Source organism: Natrix helvetica (assembly GCF_964273705.1).
Source record: "Natrix helvetica genome assembly, chromosome: 1".
Taxonomy (NCBI): domain Eukaryota; kingdom Metazoa; phylum Chordata; class Lepidosauria; order Squamata; family Natricidae; genus Natrix; species Natrix helvetica.
The window spans coordinates 230,827,431-230,847,442 of record NC_138548.1 but is presented as its reverse complement, the minus strand read 5'-3'; the positions used below and the strand labels follow the sequence as shown (position 1 = coordinate 230,847,442).

General features: G+C 43.9%; 2 protein-coding genes across 6 annotated transcripts in view; one reads left to right on the top strand and one right to left on the bottom strand.

Moving 5' to 3' along the window:
- ERN1 (endoplasmic reticulum to nucleus signaling 1) overlaps window positions 1-4,532 on the top strand; it is a 91,287-nt gene extending 86,755 nt beyond the window's left edge. For both annotated transcript variants that reach the window (XM_081933608.1, XM_081933607.1), the window contains exons 19-22: window positions 350-477; window positions 843-966; window positions 1,092-1,159; window positions 2,472-4,532. In XM_081933608.1, the coding sequence (XP_081789734.1) occupies window positions 350-477; window positions 843-966; window positions 1,092-1,159; window positions 2,472-2,678 (527 nt within the window). In that variant the 3' untranslated portion in view covers window positions 2,679-4,532. The remainder of the gene's footprint in view (window positions 1-349; window positions 478-842; window positions 967-1,091; window positions 1,160-2,471) is intronic.
- Window positions 4,533-7,284: 2,752 nt separating this feature from the next.
- ZC3H10 (zinc finger CCCH-type containing 10) lies at window positions 7,285-19,852 on the bottom strand. Of its 4 annotated transcripts, XM_081956435.1 has the most exons (6): window positions 19,682-19,852; window positions 18,886-18,908; window positions 15,488-17,633; window positions 14,343-14,396; window positions 12,581-12,619; window positions 7,285-9,891 (listed from the first exon to the last, which is right to left on the bottom strand). In XM_081956435.1, the coding sequence occupies exon 6, from the start codon at window positions 9,855-9,857 to the stop codon at window positions 8,673-8,675; it is 1,185 nt and encodes a 394-aa protein (XP_081812561.1). In that variant the 5' UTR covers window positions 9,858-9,891; window positions 12,581-12,619; window positions 14,343-14,396; window positions 15,488-17,633; window positions 18,886-18,908; window positions 19,682-19,852; the 3' UTR covers window positions 7,285-8,672. The 4 variants fall into 4 exon arrangements, with proteins under 4 accessions (XP_081812561.1, XP_081812559.1, XP_081812558.1 ...); XM_081956433.1 differs by lacking the exon at window positions 18,886-18,908 and having other exon boundaries at window positions 12,574-12,619; window positions 15,488-17,652; window positions 19,678-19,852; XM_081956432.1 differs by lacking the exon at window positions 18,886-18,908 and having other exon boundaries at window positions 15,488-17,652; window positions 19,678-19,852.
- Window positions 19,853-20,012: the final 160 nt, after the last annotated feature.

The following is a 20,012-nucleotide window of genomic DNA, read 5'->3' as shown; positions in this document are numbered from 1 at the left end:
TATCCATATATTATCCAGATCAGCCATAGAAAGAACCTATTGTTTTTATGTTGTGTTGTTTTGTGTCTTTCTTTCTTTCTTTCTTTCTTTCTTTCTTTCTTTCTTTCTTTCTTTCTTTCTTTCTTTCTTTCTTTCTCTCTCTCTCTCTCTCTCTCTCTCTCTCTCTCTCTCTCTCTCTCTCCCTCCCTCCCTCTCCCTCCCTCCCTCCCTCCCTCCCTCCCTCCCTCCCTCTCTCTTTTTCTGGCACTGGGATTATAAATTTTGGCTTCCTGTCTCCTAAGGGAGAAAAGTACTAGCTCTGTAAAAAGGCTCTGAATGTTCCAATTTGTTTTCGATTTTTCCCCCACAGAGGACATTGTTGCACGTGACTTAATAGAGCAGATGATAAATATGGATCCTCAGAAACGACCTTCGGCTAATTGTGTCCTGAAGCACCCTTTTTTCTGGAGCTTAGAGAAGCAGCTTCAATTTTTCCAGGTTGATCATGCTTTTTTTTCTGTGAACTATTCAACTCTGCATGCTATAAATCTGAACTACGTTATACTCAGAAATACGGAGATTTTAATAGCCATTGGGGCCGGGGATCGCCATGGCTAAGTGATGCGGTCATAAAAGTGGATGTCATGTGAACGCATTGCTTAGCAACGACAATCCCGACAGTCTCACTTGACTCAAGTTGCATGGGTCATTAAGCGGGAAATAGTGGGCGTCCCAGGTAAATAGTGGAAGCAACCACAGCATCTTCTTCTTCTTCTGCCCATTGGGGAAGCTTTTGAGGTGGGAGCCCATGTAAGCTGGCGCCAAACTTGATGGGCTCTAAATGTCTGATATATTCATTGCAGGATGTGAGCGACCGGATAGAAAAAGAATCTCTAGATGGCCCAATAGTGAAGGAACTGGAGAGAGCAGGAAGAGCTGTGGTGAAGATGGACTGGAGAGAGCACATAACCGTCCCGCTTCAGACAGGTTCGACTTTATTTTCCTTCCTTTCAGAGAGAACCACTGTATATTGTTTTACTCATCTCGAAAGCAAGAACCCAGACCTAGCTCTGGTTAGCTCTAAAAGCCTTCATGTCAACGTTTCTTTGCAGACCTTCGAAAATTCCGCTCCTATAAAGGAGGCTCAGTGAGAGATCTCTTGCGGGCGATGAGGAACAAGGTATGTGTGTTTTGGGATTGCTGATTGCTTCTTAGATGCGCCCCTGGCTCCAGGGGTGGGTTGCTGCCGGCGTTACTGCTGGGTTGGCGCATGCGGATTTGCATCTAAAATTGTCTGCGCATGCGCAAAACGTTGAAAAAAAAAGGGGGGGAATACATTTCTGCAGTGAAATTTGTTCTGCGCTTGGGCAGAACCGAAAATCAAGATGGCGCTGCCGTAGGAGAACCGGTTCGGGGTGTGGCAGGCCTAGGTCGCTACCGATTCCAACGACCCAGGCCACCAAGTTACTACCTATTCGGCCGAACTGGGCCAAACTGGTAGGAACCCACCTCTGCTCTGGCTTCTAAATATGGGGAGTCATGCTGAGATGCTGATTCATTGTCACAGCTCCCTCTCACATTCACTTCAATTGCAACTTTGCAGTTCTATGCAGTGAAATTCAGGAACAATTCTGATCATGGATTTCTAGAATTTGTGTTTGAATAGAGCAGAGCTAAATAAAGAAGATTGATTAGTTGAAACCAGGGTCCTCAACCCCCCAGGCTTCAGCCCAGTCCTGGGCCATGTCCTGTTGGGAACCAGACCGTGGAAGCAGCGGGCGAGTGCCCACACAAAGCTCCATTTGTGTGAGTGGTGCGTGCCTACCATTTTGCAAACGGAGCTGCACGGACACTCACCCGCCACTTCCATGGTCTGGTTCCCAACAGGCCATAGCCCAAGACTGAGCTGCAGGCTGGGGGTTGGGGACCCTGGTTTTAATCAATCTTCTGCAGCTTATTTATTTAGCTCCGCTCTATTGAAATGCAAATTGTTCCTGGATTCTCTCCCCCTACTGGTCCGCATAGGCAGAAAGGAGGGGGACTGCTGGATTAAAAGACCTTCCAACATTGAATGTCAATATGAAAGGCAATTCCCTGAAGTGACCGTGAGCAACAGCTCTAGGAGGAGAGGATGAAGCACAAGTAGTGCTTGCTTAATGACTGGTCTCTTAGTGACCATTCCAAGGTACAACAGACCTCTCCGGACCTACTTTCAACCTTTTTTTGAAGTTCCAACAGCTGCACACACACAAACACTTTTATTTAATTTTTGCACTTGGGAACCGGCTTACTTTTGCATCCATTTGCAGCATCCTGCAGTCACCTGACTGTGATTTTTGGCAAGTTGGGGCAGTTTCCGTCACTGATCTGATGAAAACGCTCGATATAGTAATGCAGGCAGACTAATGACAACAATTTTTAAAATATGGAATTTCTTATCAAATGTAAGTGAGCACATGCCTACCCTCGCCCATTTCTTCCTCTTCTTACAGAAACATCACTATCGAGAACTGCCGCCGGAGGTCCAGGAGACCCTGGGATCTGTCCCAGATGATTTTGTGGCCTACTTTACGTCACGTTTCCCTCATCTCCTGCTGCACACTTACAACGCCATGCGCATCTGCTGCCTGGAAAGACTCTTCCAGCCTTATTACATGCAGAACCCGGCCAGGCAGAAGTCTCTGGGAGATGCCGTTTGAGGGTTGGCGCTGTCTTGCACATTACAGGGCCGCGGCATTCGGCCTGCCTTAGCAGGGTGACTTGACAGACTGCAAAAGAGTGAACCCAAACCAAAGCAAACTCTTTTGAGACCCGGACGTCTCAAACGTGCCTTGTACTCTGCCTGCTGTGACTCAGGAAGAAAATTCCAGGTTGAATTCGAATCGAAGGGAGGCAGGACAGTGCCAGGACTCAGGTTTCTAAAGCAGGAGCAGTCCAGAGGAGTTCCCAATTGGGGGGGGGGGGGGAAGGAGGCGGGGTATTTTCCCCATCTCACTTGTGGTATCAAAGAGAACCCTGTCCTGTAGGGTCTTCTAAGGCTGGCATTCAGGCCTTTTTACTGCACAGAATGGTTTTGTTTTGTTTTGTTGTTGTTTTTTAAAGGGTTAAAACAATAACATTGCCAAGCACCTTTTGGATCTCAGGAAGAGAATCCTCTTAACTGTAGCATGCTGTCTCTGTACCACTGCCAGCTTATGTACTTGAAGCAGATAGGAAATAATTTGGAAAGGGCATGTGGGGTAGATCAAACATGCATGATGCCATACAGACATTTGCCCCCTGCCTCGCCACTGTCCCTGTCTCTGTCTCCAAATACGTTTGCGCAGCTCTCGGCTTGTCCTTAAAATCACAACCGTGTACAACTTCTGGGCAGAGCTACCAGCTTGCAGATATGGAATCGTAGCGTTAAAACTCTACAAAGAAGTGGAGAAAATTATTATTCCAATGCTATTTCAGGTTTCTTTTCAAGAATGTGAGTAGTTAGCTGTGTAATTGAAACGCAAGAATTGACAAAAGTGCTTTATTTTGTTTGTCAGATTAAGACGGTAACTCAGTACGCGTTCCGGGAGTGCTGCTGAATTCAGTGGGGCTTGGTTTCTGAATAGACAAGTATAAGATTGCACTGTAAGATGTTCACCCAAATGAAGAGTTAGTAGGGAGAGAAAAAAAGATTTGGGTACAAATTACCCTTTAAGAAGTATAGGGAAACCAGGCAAATGGTTACTGGGGATCCTGTTAGTTCATTCAAACCCAGTTTTCTTTATGCACAGACTCTTGTGGGAAGTTCAATGGATGGATTTACTTCCCAAGCTGAAGGACGCCGTTTTCCTTTCCAGTATCCTTAAAACTAGGGTGTGTAGTTTTTATACGTGCAGAACAAATAAGAATCCCCAACGGCATGCTCCAAAGTTGACCTGGTTGTAATGCTCTTTTACAAAATATTTATTTTGTGTATTTATATTTATTTAATTTTTATCACAAGTTAGTACCGCATTGAAAATGGTACAGGTGAAACATGCCAAATTGCTCTTTTTCTAATAAAAGCAAAGCCCTCTTCGGGGTACTAATTGAGTAAAAAAATACAAAAATAAACATGAAGAAGGAAAATCAGAGAAAGGATCTTTTCCATGGACTGTTCATTTTCGTTCCATCTGGATAAAAATGGTTTTTTTTTTAAGATGAGGAGGTTTTTAATCTACATTCCTGTGCTTGTTGTGAGTCTTAAATTAGTAAATTATTAAATGGCTAATTGTGTGATAGGGCATTAATATGGGGGACTTGGTTTCTGCTTTGTCTTTTTGTCCTGTTTATTTAGGGCTTTATATTACAGGGAGATCCCCCCCCCCCCCTCTAGTTTTAGGATACACAGTGAATATTAAGGTAAGATATCCAAAGAGAAACATTACAGGATTTCAAAGCTTGAAAATAATGATAATCTTAACCTAACTTAATTGAAATCATATTTTTGTAGTTCTATTTGTACAGGACTTTTATATTTCTTCTAAATAAGAGCTTCACACAAATCAAGAATAAAAGTAGATTTTTGAAACAGTTGTATATTCTCCATTATTTCAAGTTTCTGTGCACAACTTCCTTTTCATCTGAATGGAAGCTTTGAAGCCTTTTCCCCCCTACACTGTTATAGTACCTCCATATTACTAAAAATGGAAAACATTCTTATCTACGTAGCCATTGCAAACCAAAGACCTGAGCAGAATTAGTCATAGCTTCAAGATTGAAACAAATGGTAGGAGGATAACCCAATAATTATGTTGTTTTTCTCTATCTGTGTATACTACTGGGCCGTGGCCTATCTGAAATCGGGCTGTGTGAGGAGGCTCTCTTCTCTCTTGCATAAGTGGAATTATGCACCTGCATGCCAGCCTGTCACTTATGCGACCCAGTTCCCCTCTCCCCTGTCCAGACAGGCCACCAAGTTGCCTGTTCTCAATGCTCCGAAGACGGAGACATGAGAGCAGAGGCTGAGTGGGACAAGCGCACCATGCTCAGCTTCGCTGACTCACCAAGGCTGCCTGCGCGGGACATCTGATCCACTTTTGAAGCGTCGAGCAGCTTCGTTGAGTCTGAAGCACAAGACCGCACCTCCAAACACTTCACTTCTCCACGCCAGAACCTTCTGCAAGTGAACAAAAGAATTTGGTGGACATCTTGCGCTCCTTTGCAAAAGTTTTGGGCACAGAGAAGCTTGAAGGAGTGTGAAACTGAGCCCCAAAGCCCTTTTTCTTGTGTGAGTGGAGCAGTGGTGGGTTTCAGGCAGTCTGGTATGCGTGTGCCAGATCCAGAAATCTGGCATGCATCTGCGTACCGGGTCCTCCGGAGGCACCATACCAGAATGCTCCCTCCCCTGGCCTGCCCCCCCCCGCTCGCTGCCCCCACCCACCCAGTCACTTCTTGCTCGCTCACCCTGACCCACCCATTTGTCTTCCAACTGAACTGATAAAATTAAATATGGACTTCCAGTTAAAAACATCCAGTGACCATTCAAAGTTACAATGATACCGAAAAAAGTGATTTATGACTGTTTTTCACACGTTGCACTAACCTGGTCATGTGACCAAACTTGGATGCTTGGCAACTGGCTTAAATTTATGAAGGTTGCAGCTTCTTGGGGTCACGTGATCACATTTTGCGACCTTCCGACAAGCAACGTCAACCAGATTCACTTAACCACCATGTTACAAACTTCACTGCAGGGATTCACTTAACAACTGTCGCAAGGAAGGTTGTAAAATGGGGCAAAGCTCAGCAACTGTCTTGCTTAGCAACGGAAATTCTTGGCACAATTTTAAGTTGTGGACTACCTGTGACTGCCACACAACCTTTTTGGTCCCACCTCTCACCTGGTTTACATGACTCAGGTCCCCTGAGGATGGGGGAGAAGAAAAATAAGACCCCTGCCAGCAAAAGTCAAAACTTCAGTCTCTGTTCCTCCTCCCTTCCAATCGTTTCGATGCATCTCTTTTTTTGGGGGGGGGGAATTTGCACAGCCAATGCTATTTCCCATGGAGCAGCTGATCATCTCTTCTGTTTCCCAAGACCTGCCTGAAACTGGCCTTAGGGCTTTGTAAGACATGACTTCCCTCCTCCCTCTTAGAGCTCCCTCCCCCACCACCTCAGAAGGGGATGGGGAGACTCAAGACAAAACCTTGTCAATGAAGGTGGGACGGATGTAACTTTTGGATCTCTCTGCTCTGAGAGCTGAAGAGAATTTGGACTATATGTATACCATTCGGATTGCCTCCGTGTAGTGAAATCCCTCCCTGCAAATTCAGGGCCAGGACCTTATGTACCCTATGGAATTATCTAAAGGGCCCTGGCACCTTCCCAGGGGAGGGTTTGAACCAGAGGTGGTATTCAGCCGGTTCTGGAGAACTGATAGCAGAAATTTTGAGTAGTTCGGGGAACCGGCAAATAGGTTGGCGCCACCCCCGCTGCCTCCCAGCTGATGGACATAGTGGGTCTATTGCTTCCTCCCAGCCTGGGTCTTCTTTCGTTGCCCTGCACAGGAGAACGGAGCTGGGAAGCAGGTTAGTGGGGTGGGGAGCAGTGTTGAAATTCAATTTTTTAAATTACCGGTTCTGTGGGTGTGGCTTGGTGGGCGTGGCAGGGGAAGGATGCTGCAAAATCTCCATTCCCACCCCACCCTGGGGACAGTCAGAGGTGGTATTTACTGGTTCTCCGAACTACTCAAAATGTCCGCTACCGGTTCTCCAGAACCTGCTGGATTTCACCTCTGGTGGGGTGGGGGAATGGAGATTTTGCAGTATCTTTCCCCTGCCACGCCCACCAAGCCACGCTCACAGAACCGCTAACAATTTTTTTGGAAATGTAAAGACAAATCTGGATGTATACAGGTAGTCCTCGACTTACAAGAGTTCATTTGATGACCATTCAAAGTTACAGTGGCACTGAACGGTGACTTAGGGCTGTTTTTCACCCTTACAACTATTGCAGCCTCCAGGTGGTCATGTGATCAGAATTCAGATGCTTGGCAATTGACTCATACTTATGATGGTTGCGGTGTCCTGGGGTCCTCCTCTTAGCTGATGATCCACCTATATGACACCTATAAGCCTCTTGGATTTCTCTTGAAGTCTCCTTTCTCCCCTTAAGAGCCTCACCCTTCCTTGCAACCGTTAACAACGTTTTAGGTATCAGATGCGTTACGCTCCAAAGCAGGAAGAGCTTCAACAAGACCTGAACCTGATTCTTTTGACCGAATGTGTAGAAATCTCTGAAGTGCTGGGACAAGATAGAAGAAGATCTTTCTTTTCTTTTCTTTTTTAATTTAGAAAATAGTTACAGGGGTGAATATAGGTGAGGACTGTACATTTGTTTTAATAGCTGAATACATTTACACTGTTAACTGTTAGAGACAGCTGGGTCATCAAACATTTTTCTCACACCCTTCGAATTGTTTTAATACAAGCAGTTACTTCAGGCTCAAGGAGGAGCTGAAGTTCACATTAAAAAAAGAAGAAAAAAGAAAAATACCCTCCCACCTATCAGAAAATAAAACCAAAATTCTCTCCCTCTCTCTCTCCCTCTCTCTCTTTAAATATATATATATTTTTAAAAGTGGTGCCTTTAAAAACAAAACAAAAAGTGAAGTAACATACAGCAGGGTAGGGTTCTACCACAAAGTCCTTGGATGTGAGGGGAATTCAGGCACAAAATACAGCCAGAAAGAAAAGAGGCAAGTGGAAGAAAGGAGGGGAGTTCCTCTGAGTTTGCAAAATGGCCTATTACCCCGGTCTGTTTCAACCAGAAATTTAGCTGTTCAGCAGCAAGAGATCCTGTCGCTAAACCCCGGACTTTTGAAAGCCTCAACTTTCTTGTAAAGAGATGCCATCGAGGTTGGTGTGTTGTAGCCACGAGGTGTGTGGATTCACACACGCATGCAAACACACTGCAACTGCCTACACTGCACAAACTATCAAGCTGTCAGTACTGTGTATGTGCTTTGAACCTGTTCTTTCCGGAACTAAGAGCTAATCTACCCCAAAGGAAGGGACGTTCTGTTTGCTGCAACTCTTTCCAATTGTCTATGAAACCAATACAATTTAAATTAGTTATATTCCAGGTGCCTGGATCCCTGCCTTTCTACACCAAGAAAAAGAGTGCAACAATTCCAGCTGGCTCAGTCTGCTGAGCTGCTATTTTGTGAAGCCTCTGCCTTTGCGTCAGACCGAGATAAGGAAAATTGTCCTCCACTCCGTGAACGAGTACAGTACCAGGGAAGGAACTGTTATTCTCCCTCTGCTCAGCTGCACGAGAGACCGTAATCCACAGGCTGGAAAATTTGCTTAGTTCTTATACTCAAAAGCATAATTGGAGGACTTACAAGGAGAACAGGCAAACAGCAAAACAGAAATAAGATACAGAGGGAAAACTTCAGAGACCTCTGTACTTTCCAAATGCTTTTGTCGCTTGGTTTTCTGTTATGCCTGGGCTCTGTTTTCACTGTGAAAGGACAGCCCGCTACGCCTGCTTCATACAAAATGGCAACCCAGGTTATAGTCCTTCCCCATGAACTCTCCAGAGGCTTCAAGATCCACCTCTGGGATCTCTTATCGTTCTCTTTGCCTTGACTTTCAACAGGATCTGTGCCCGCCCTTGACTTAGGAACAGCATGGCATAGACTGAATGATGGCACTTCCGCTGAACGTGGGCTAGTGAGGCATGGCTGTTATTCTCATACTCTGGGAGGCTATGGGGTAGGTCACCATGGGAGTAGTGGCGTGGCTCATGGTAATGCCCCCCAGAGGCTGAGCCATCGACACAGCCACCGGCGCTACCGATACAGCTACGGGGGCCATGGATACAGGGGGAGCCATCCCTTGGGCAATGGTCTGAGCCAAAGCTGCAGACAGCGGGGTGATTTCAGGGTTCATAGGAGGGGCTGCGTTGCTCGGGGGTGCTGCCTGCGCTCCAGCGGGGGCTACCAAATCCTGCTGGGAGACGGGGCGTGGCTGCAGGGCCTGGCTGCTCAGAGTTGTGTGAGTTTGGGCAATGCTGTGGTTATAGTTGGTCACAGTGCCCACGGTCGGAGCCAGAGTCTGCTCGGTGGCTGTAGCCGTGGAGCTGAGGGTCATCACTTTGGCTTGGTTGCGGAATTGGGCGTTCTGTTCCAAGAGAACCTCGTTGGTGGCCAGCAGGTTGTTGACCTGCTTTTTGAGGTCCTCTACTCGTTTGCGGAGCATGATGTTTTCTTCTTCCAGGAGACGATATTCCACCGTGCGCGGACTAGTGAAGTTGTACTCGTACGTTTCAAAGTGGAGCCCGTCCACTCGCCTCCTTTTGAGCACAGGGTCGTGGTCGTCATAGCATCGGTCAGAGTCATACATTGGGTCATAGGGATCATAGCGACGCACAGGGGTGGTGATACCCTGTTCCCGGGTAGCCAGGCCCCGGGCGTCGTATTCATAATCCCGCTGCAGATGCTGGAATTTGCACTTGGCCCCACGCTGGCAATCCCCCTTGAGAAAATCTCGGCAGATGGGAACCTCTTCCTTGCTGTTAGGGAGGTCAGCTGGGGACAGGCCAAGCCCGGCGGCCACTTTCTGGCGGAGGCGCGGGGGAAGCTCCCCTGTCTTTTTGTAACAGTCTTCGTCCTCTTTGGTGCCGTGGATGAAGCGGCAATTGATGCGGACGCACTCCTTGTTCTGAAAGTCGTGGCAGAAGATGAACTCGTTCTTGCTGACCCCCAGGTTGGTCACCTCGTTCATGTCAGGGTGGCGGAAACGGCAACGCTTGCCCCGCTTGCAGACGTTACGCAGGAAGTCTCGGCAGATGTCGTCAGCGTTGGCACTTGCCTCATCGCTACCATTGCCATTATAGGCGTCACGGTCAGGCATTTTCTTGTCACGGTTGCGTCCTTCAATCAAGCAACTGTGCAGGAAACCAAGTAAGGGATGAAAGGAGAAAGAGGCCATGAACAGATCTCATATTTTTATTCATTTGTAGTTAGATTTATACATTGCATTTAACCCAGCGATTGACTGGGCGGCTGCAATATTTCTACCGTACGGTTTACAAACAACTATGGTTGGGTTAATGCAGTGCTTCTCAATTATTTTCTGTCATGCCCCCCCTAGGAAGAAGAAAACATTTCGCTCCGCCCCGCGCGACTGTAAATAGTATCATTTGTCTATAAAATTGTTATAAGTACACCTCTGCATAACATAGCACACCGGTCTTTCCTCGTCTCCCACCGTAGTCACATGCTTTCTTTCCTCTTTCCCTCTTACTTGTCTATCCTTCCTTCCACCCTCCCTTCCTCCTTCCCGCCTCCCTTCCAGTTCCCTCCTTCCTCTTTCCCCCTGCCTGCCTGCCTTCTTTCCCTCCTGCTTATCTATGCTTTCTTCCTTCCTTGCACCTCCCTCCCTTCTGCCTGCCTGCCTTCTTTCCTCTTTCCCTATCCTCCTATCCTTCCTTTCTCCCTCCCTCCTTCCCTGCCTCCCTTCCAGTTCCCTCCTTCCTCTTTCCCCCTGCCTGCCTGCCTTCTTTCCCTCCTGCTTATCTATGCTTTCTTCCTTCCTTGCACCTCCCTCCCTTCTGCCTGCCTGCCTTCTTTCCTCTTTCCCTATCCTCCTATCCTTCCTTTCTCCCTCCCTCCTTCCCTGCCTCCCTTCCAGTTCCCTCCTTCCTCTTTCCTCCTGCCTGCCTGCCTTCTTTCCCTCCTGCTTATCTATGCTTCCTTCCTTCCTTGCACCTCCCTCCCTTCTGCCTGCCTGCCTTCTTTCCTCTTTCCCTATCCTCCTATCCTTCCTTTCTCCCTCCCTCCTTCCCTGCCTCCCTTCCAGTTCCCTCCTTCCTCTTTCCTCCTGTCTGCCTGCCTTCTTTCCCTCCTGCTTATCTATGCTTCCTTCCTTCCTTGCACCTCCCTCCCTTCTGCCTGCCTGCCTTCTTTCCTCTTTCCCTATCCTCCTATCCTTCCTTTCTCCCTCCCTCCTTCCCTGCCTCCCTTCCAGTTCCCTCCTTCCTCTTTCCTCCTGCCTGCCTGCCTTCTTTCCCTCCTGCTTATCTATGCTTCCTTCCTTCCTTGCACCTCCCTCCCTTCTGCCTGCCTGCCTTCTTTCCTCTTTCCCTATCCTCCTATCCTCCCTTCCTCCTTCCCTTCCTTCCTGCCTCCCTTCCAGTTCCCTCCTTCCTCTTTCCTCCTGCCTGCCCGCCTTCTTTCCCTCCTGCTTATCTATGCTTCCTTCCTTCCTTGCACCTCCCTCCCTTCTGCCTGCCTGCCTTCTTTCCTCTTTCCCTATCCTCCTATCCTTCCTTTCTCCCTCCCTCCTTCCCTGCCTCCCTTCCAGTTCCCTCCTTCCTCTTTCCTCCTGCCTGCCTGCCTTCTTTCCCTCCTGCTTATCTATGCTTCCTTCCTTCCTTGCACCTCCCTCCCTTCTGCCTGCCTGCCTTCTTTCCTCTTTCCCTATCCTCCTATCCTTCCTTTCTCCCTCCCTCCTTCCCTGCCTCCCTTCCAGTTCCCTCCTTCCTCTTTCCTCCTGCCTGCCCGCCTTCTTTCCCTCCTGCTTATCTATGCTTCCTTCCTTCCTTGCACCTCCCTCCCTTCTGCCTGCCTGCCTTCTTTCCTCTTTCCCTATCCTCCTATCCTTCCTTTCTCCCTCCCTCCTTCCCTGCCTCCCTTCCAGTTCCCTCCTTCCTCTTTCCTCCTGCCTGCCTGCCTTCTTTCCCTCCTGCTTATCTATGCTTCCTTCCTTCCTTGCACCTCCCTCCCTTCTGCCTGCCTGCCTTCTTTCCTCTTTCCCTATCCTCCTATCCTTCCTTTCTCCCTCCCTCCTTCCCTGCCTCCCTTCCAGTTCCCTCCTTCCTCTTTCCTCCTGCCTGCCTGCCTTCTTTCCCTCCTGCTTATCTATGCTTCCTTCCTTCCTTGCACCTCCCTCCCTTCTGCCTGCCTGCCTTCTTTCCTCTTTCCCTATCCTCCTATCCTTCCTTTCTCCCTCCCTCCTTCCCTGCCTCCCTTCCAGTTCCCTCCTTCCTCTTTCCTCCTGTCTGCCTGCCTTCTTTCCCTCCTGCTTATCTATGCTTCCTTCCTTCCTTGCACCTCCCTCCCTTCTGCCTGCCTGCCTTCTTTCCTCTTAACCGTTAATGCAACACTCTAAGCTAAAATCAAATTGTGTTATGGATTAGTGAAAAGTGTAAATATCATTTTTTTTAACCTATTGGTAATTGTCCTGACTGATATTTTATTTCACAGGATTTAATTAGATTACAGGATCTCAATACCGCTATTTTAGTATTTTTCTCCTATTCTGCCAAAGGGAAGGGGATGGATATAGAATGTTATTTTACTATTTCGTATCTTCTTTTGGTTGTTTTTATAATTCTCACTTTTTATTTTAACGTGTTATATAGGTTGGCTTTGATTATGGTAGCGCTGATTGTGAATCCTACAAAATGGTCACATTATTCAAATTTACACTATTCAAAATGATATTTCTAGGGAAAATGGGGCAATTGTTTCCAACTCAACAGAAATAGGCAGTGAAAAATTCTAAATAAAAACTTTGATATGTTTATTTATGAAATATAACAGTAAAAGATTAAAAGTATACTTACAACTTACATTTTTAATAAGTCACAGATATAGAAAGATTTGTTATAGCTATAGAAAACAAAAAAGAAAAAAATTAAAAAATATTCTTATCCATTTTCTATATATAGAAAAAGATAGGACATAGATTTCATAATATTTAAGAAAAAAGAAGCTGGAAGATAAGTGCATATCCAAAGCACACCTGCTGATTTCTGTATTTTGCTTTAGCTTGTCCAAAATGACCCTCTCTTTTTTTAAAAGCTTTCCTCCAATAGAACCTTCGTTCCCCCCCTCCATTTTGCACATATGACAATTCACATCTAAAATGCCAGCAGAAACTGCATATGAACTAGCTTCAGCTGCATGCACAATAGCCTTGCAATAACTGAATTTTGCCTCACAAAATGCAACCTGGAATCAACTTATAATTTCCATTAAGTCAAATACCCCACTAATCACAATCCACCTGCAGTAAGACTATCGTATACATCTTTACACTGGAATAATATAGCTACTCCATAATTTTCCTGAATGACTCAACTAAAGTGGCTAGGTTTAACCAACAGCAATATAAGAATAAAATAAAGAATAGAGGGGGAACAGGCCTTTCTCCTGCTGCGTGGACATCATTCATCCTTACAGATGTTACTCAAATTGAAGTCGCTTCAAGCATTATAAGTAGAGAAGCACTTCCCTGGGAGCTGGCAAGTGAACGCACTTCCCACTGGACAGTTTTAAGCACAGACTTCTAGGGAGTTGTGGGGAGCTTTCAGCATTGCAGCTCTTGACAACTGCTGCTGCTGCCACTCATAATTCCCAGACGGTTAAGATATGAAGCAGCATAAGCTGAGTGATACTTCATCTGAAAGCAGGCTAAGCACTCCACTCACATTTGGAAAAGACGGCAAGAAAGACTTCTTACAAGGAGGGGGCATTGGAGGTTGAGCCTGACTTGAGGCTCTGCAGGTTAGAAGGACTGGGCTAGAATGCTGCCAGAGGTTCCACATTCCTTCTATCTCGCTCCCCTTTCCATCTCTATCCTGTTCCAAATGTCACAACAAATTAAGTTCAGAACTGGCAACCATCAATGCACTTAAATTTTACACTCAGTTGGATCAGTCCCATTCAGCAAATTCTGGATGCAACCAACCAAAATTTAGTTCACCTCCAAATAATGGTCATCTCCAAAATCATGGTCTGCTGCTTCTGAAGCAATCAAGATAATTGACTTAATTTACACCATTCACATAGTTATGCAATTGAACTTATTCCATCACTTGCATTAACATATTGCCTTAACTTTTGCAAATGACATCAATTTTGAATTTTGTTGTATGTGTATACTGTGTATATATGTACAATGACAATAAAGTAAAGTAATTTATCATTGGGCATGGCATCATTTGTAAATGTAACTTTATATAAATGATATAATTAGCTCAATTACATACATATATAGATTATGCAAATTACTTTGCATATATTCAGATCTAAAGACCTATTCCCCCCCAACTGTTATCTGAAATCAAAGCTGTACTAAATCAATGCCATCAAAAGCAAAAAGAATTTGAGTGCTTGTTCTATCATCCATCATTAAGGTCACAATACCATTGTTCATATGAAACTGTAGGAAGGGGAAAGATGTATCGGCTCAAATGGCACCATTTCAAACAGTGAAAATAGATACAAAACCTTACATATGGAGGATCGTATATATTACCCCTCCATTAAACTAAGAACATTTAATATTTCATTAGTAACAGATATATTGAGACACTTATTGGAATTTTACCTTTGTGATATAAATTTTTCAAAAACATTCCAGAATGGTTTATGGCCCCAAGACCTAAAGGGAAGAAAGGCAAGAAAAACCACGACATGAAAATCCTTCTATATACATCTAATGTTGTGCTTGTGCCTATGTAACTAAGTGTTAGAGAAAGATCCATACTAACACAATCCTACTCTCAATGTTTCAAATTATCCCAGGGGCTTCTCAGTTTCCAACTTGACAGAGAACACTTGAAAATCTGCTACTGAGTCTTCAATTATTGCAGAGAACAGAATGCTTTAATGTTCTTGATTTGCTTAGTATATGGCTTGTTGTATCACACTTGCACTTAACTAATCTCACACAAACTGAAAATAGGATGTGCTCGGTTTTCCTTCTATAGCTTTTATACAGAGGAAAGGAAAGCATCACTGAGCAAGCCTATCCATTATATTTTTATCTAGAAATTTTAGGAAACTTTTGAGAAATCCCTTAACATCTAAACATAACATCTAAAAGAACCAACTTACTTTATCATGCCACTGTTGTATACTTTTTTATAAAATCAAATTACTGATTTTATAATTTGATAGCATAATGAAAACAACAGTGTTCCCATACACACCTTGCGAGGCCAAGAAGCGCAAAGCCGAGGTATACAACCCCATCAAATTTATATTTATGGTCAAATGCTGATGACAGGACATATACCGAAGCCTTGCATATTTCTTAAAAAGAAGCCTTCAAAACAAAGCTCTTTGCCTAGGGCAGAAACGCAGCGTTTTGACCCTCTAGTTTATTCTTCAGCTTTCTTGCTAATTATCCAATTGTCTTGAACGAGATCTTGAATACAGAACTCAAGTCTCAAGAAGGAAAAGCTTGAAAAATTAAATGCAAATTCCCCGAGAGGGAAAGACCGAGGCAGAGCTCCGTTCGCTTTGCGGAAGAGCCAAAGGACCCTGCTGGGACCACATTAGGAGGGAAGCTGCTGAGGGTCCCTGTCAGAGGCCCCGGGGAGGAGCGCGACAGGACGGGCTCCCGAGGCTCCCAGAGGAGACGGACTTTCGGCTTCTAGGGGGAAATGGGGGACGCCGGAGCCCCACGAGGGAGACGACCCCACCCCCACCGACACACACACACACACACACACACCTCCACCCACTCACCCTCACTCCGACCTCTTCTGCTCCAAACAAAGCGCAACCCCTTCCGGTCACAGTTCCCCCTCCCTCTTGCCGCTGCTGCCGGAAGTACTCTATGCTTCGTTCTCCAGCCGGGCCGTCGACTGAAATTCCCGGCTGTCAAGGTTGCCATAGCGACCGCGAGTTTCTCTTCTCCCGCTTCCGCCCGGTTACTTGAGGTACATTCGCCCGGAGTCGCCAGCCAAGGGCGGCGGGAAACCCAACCTCGTCGGCCTCCGTATTTTTTCGCGGCGGGAAACCTCTACGCGTAAAGCTCCGGCGGCGGATCCTGTTCCCTACTGCTGATGCTCGATCACGGTGTTCTTACTCTCGCTTTTTGCCAGCGACCAAATCCAACGAGGGCAGACAGCATCGTTATTGCGACATCATGATCATCGCGGAAGGACAAGCACCGGGGAGGGAGGCGACTTTTATAAAATGGGGAAAAGACGAACGTCCAGTATTCCCATGAGTTTTCATAAAATCCTATCTGGGGTCAGCCATCGTTGTCTAGAAGAGGCATTAGTAGCTTTACTAATTCGTACTTGGGAGATCACCCCCAAGCAAATACTCCCGTAGGGGGTTGTAGTTTTTATTTATGAACCAATTTTTAACAAACTAAACATTTATCAATTTTTGGAAAGAAAGTGATTTCCAGGCATGTATACTACATTTATAGCAGTAGAAATCAGTTTTCCATGTGATGACTCTTCAGAGATTTGTTACGTTTCTGAGAATAAGTAAATTTACAAGAAACTTGACAATCATGATTCTTTCCAAACCTCACCATCTTCAGTCTGAATAATGAATGCAGGCATGCATTGATAAGATTCCAAAATTGGCACAATTTTCTATTGAATGCTTCTTACCTTCTAAAGTCGAAGTTTGCAATAAATAATTTAGATGCATTTTGGAAATCACTAAGCTTTCTAAAACCATATTATAGCCACATTTTCTCTCAAATGACACATAAGGCTTTGAAATCATTGATATGCATAATTATGTTATAGATCAAACTTTTTAAGGAAATCTGTGTAGCATTCTACTGGCTTAGGTCAATTATACTACATTTGACTTCAGATCACTTACGCAGTCTGTTTTCTAGCGCTAACTTACCATCACTCTTTTACAGTGGATATTACTTCCAGAGATATCAGAAATCTATTTACCAGAACCAATATCTATAATAATTTGTTTTTAATACATGCACTGTGTAGGTTTCTGTATCTTTTATGACTTTTAAGCCACAAGGTTATCTTGTAAGGTGGGCAGCCAATAAATTTATAAATATTATACCCATTAAGATTAATCAGGCCACTGGAACCAGCACTAAAGCATATTTTTCAAGTTTTCTAGTTATACCACTTTTGAATAGAGTATCTGTTCTGCAATGAATAATCACAAACTCATTTGATCTTAGAAAAAATATGAGCGAGATTTCATAGTTTCCAGAAAGAGAAGCCTGCTTCCTCTATTTTAGTATAGTATAAAAATACCCAAAGGAACATACATGTAGAGCTGAAAGTTATGAGTTTAATGAATAAATGGTACTAGTTAGATTCTAAGCAGAATGCCTTTCCTTCAAAAGCATCTTTTTAAAAGCTGAACACCAGAAGACTGTTATCGTACTCTATTATACAATTATCACAACTCAAAACATCAGCTGCATTATTTAGAATGGTTTACCAAACTAAGAAATACACCATGAAATTAGAAAACCATAAATAAAATTTTCCAAAGTGAAACTGAAATCACCTAGACACATTTGTGTCCCATAATTTTGAAAATATTTTTACTGAAAAATCAACATTGGAAAGAAAAAACATGTAGAATTCCCCCCAAAAAGGGGTTTTTATTTGATACAGTTGCTACATCAAGCCACCAAGGACAAGATCAGTCCAGAATAGTAAAGCTCAGGGATGCCATCCTCAAAGGATCACTGCTCCCAGGCTTGAAGATGGAATCTCCTGAAGATAGGGCAAGGAGTCTTCTAGCAGCAGCAAAGAGAAGGCATTATCTGGAAGTCAGCTTCCCAAGGCTCCACCCTTCCATGCTGTTTTGCAGCTTCAGTAGCACTGTGAATGATGTCTACTTGGACCTCTGCCTCATCTTTCTCCTTTTACGCTTCAGCCTAGAAAAAATAATATTAACTGAAAATCCTAAAGTAATATCAGTATTTAACAGCTTAAACTAAGACTCAGGGCATTTCTGTCAAAACATAAGATGCTTGCAAAAATAGAACTTTGAAGACATCATATAGGATGACAAAATTGAGATATAGAACTTACTTAGATCTCCAGATCCATTTCTGATGAGCAAGTTAAGACTGAACATTTCAGGAGACATCAAACAGAAATTCCAATAACCATTATTGGAATATTTATAGTTTAATAATTGCTATTTTTCTTCTAATAGAAACTTCCACAGCACAGAAAAAAGCAAATCCATTATAAATTTCCAGATCAACATATACAGGTTTGATGATTACTGATTCAGTTTTCTTGGTAGCATTACTGAAGTGGTTGCCGAGAAATTCTCAGGTAGTCCAGCAATCCAAATCAGCCAATGTCAGCCAGCTGGGGCACTGTCTTTATATTATTTATATAAATAAATATCCATGAAGTAATAACAGGAGATACAAAAACTGTCTCATGGCAATTTTTATTTTTACCTATCCAAGAAACTTATGCTCCTATGAAATAGTTAAAGCATTAAAAAGCCAAACTAATCCTAACCCCTTAAAGCCTTCCACCTACAGAAGCAGATACATTAATAAACATTGCATGAAGTATACTTGGGCACATTCTGCTTCTTTAGGCTATCAAGTCTTAAAACTCCTAAATTTATTAAACAAAGATGTCCATTTGTTGGCCCCTGAAATGTTCAGTCTTAAACTTTTAACCTGTGCAGACATATTGAAGAATAGATTATTCATTTAAAACAGTACAGTAACAAGAAACTGGATACAATAGGCACTACAGACACTAATTTTGAAGTAACCTTTGTTTCTCGAACGTTGCTTTTAGCAGTCCTTACACTCTTAACCATTTCTTACTGTTATCAATTCAAGATTAGACCTTGCAATTCTAGTTATATTTCTGCTATCAATTTGACAACAGTTTTCACATTTGGATGCACAATAGTAAGAATCTCCGCTTCAAGGTAGTCAGTTGCAATCCCAGGTACAAAAGAATATGAATTTGCATAAAGAGAGGTTCATAGTTCAAGTCACCTAGTTTCTAAGATCAACCATGAGCTTTGACAAACTATCACTTAATTTTAAACAAGCCACGAATAAAAATGTCTTATCAGAGATTAGTTAAGAACATCTAATAGTCTTTTAGAGCAAGCAAACATAATAAAATAAAAACATGCTCACATACCTGCGCATTCGCTTCTTTCGCCACTAAAATTGTGGGAGGAAAAAAAATCACATTAGAATTTCTGATTACGCCAATGATACAAAGTAATACGTTGTTACATTTAAAATTAATTTTGCAAAATTTCACCAAAGTGTAAATCAATTGATAATTGTAGAAATGAGTAAAAAGCTGCAAAAGTTCTTCAGCATGAAAATGAATCCTGCATTTAAATCAACATGGTGTATATAGAATATTACCCAATACATCTATACATTTAGGTAAAGTATCTACAAAACCTCTTGAGCACTGCATGCCTACTGCAAAGAAAGAGTTACTTATACATAATAGCTATTCAGAAGTTAGTGATCAATTAATAATATATGCTTCATCAGAAGTGAGGCCCACAGAGTTCAAATCCTTATCAAAGGATTTGATGGGAAAATATTTAAACTAAAAACTCAACATCTCCATTTAAATGAAAGCTTTTCAGGCCAGTTCCCATGTTTAAAGTATTACTTACACCGCTTTAAAAAACCTCCCATGCGTTACTGTCATTCCTCCATGCTACATACGACACGCTCCCTTTTTAAAAAATACTTTAAAGTAATCGAGGCCTCAACCCTGAGTTTAGTATAGAGGCTCAAAACAGCTTTATTCCGCCAGAGCCATTCGACCAGTATTTTCAGTTTGTTTCAAACCGTCCCTGCGTCACCTAACATGTAGGCCCTCGCTTACTTCTTGGCCACCCATCGAAAGGAATGTTAAAGCAAACCAACTCAAATCCGACCTACATTTTCGGGCTCGAGACACAACTCACCTTAGCTCTCATATTGGGGCGAGGCCCCTGGGGTCACTCCCTAGAAACAGACGGCCAGGCTCGGATGGATGGCAACGGATGGACGAGACCACGCCAACTACCTCCAACCGCCTCACAAACAAAATGGCGCCGTCACCAAATAGCAGAAAGGCCTAGGTAAAGCGTCGCTTGCTATTTATAGTTTGCTTTGTGAGAGGGCGGAGCGAGATAAGTGCGTGCATGCCGCGTTGCAAGCTGGGAAATGTAGTTCGCATCCGTAAAGGCAGTTGGGGATTTTTTTTTCTGCATTTTCCGGTTAGGTCTGTATCGTTTGCCGCCATTTTGAATTTAA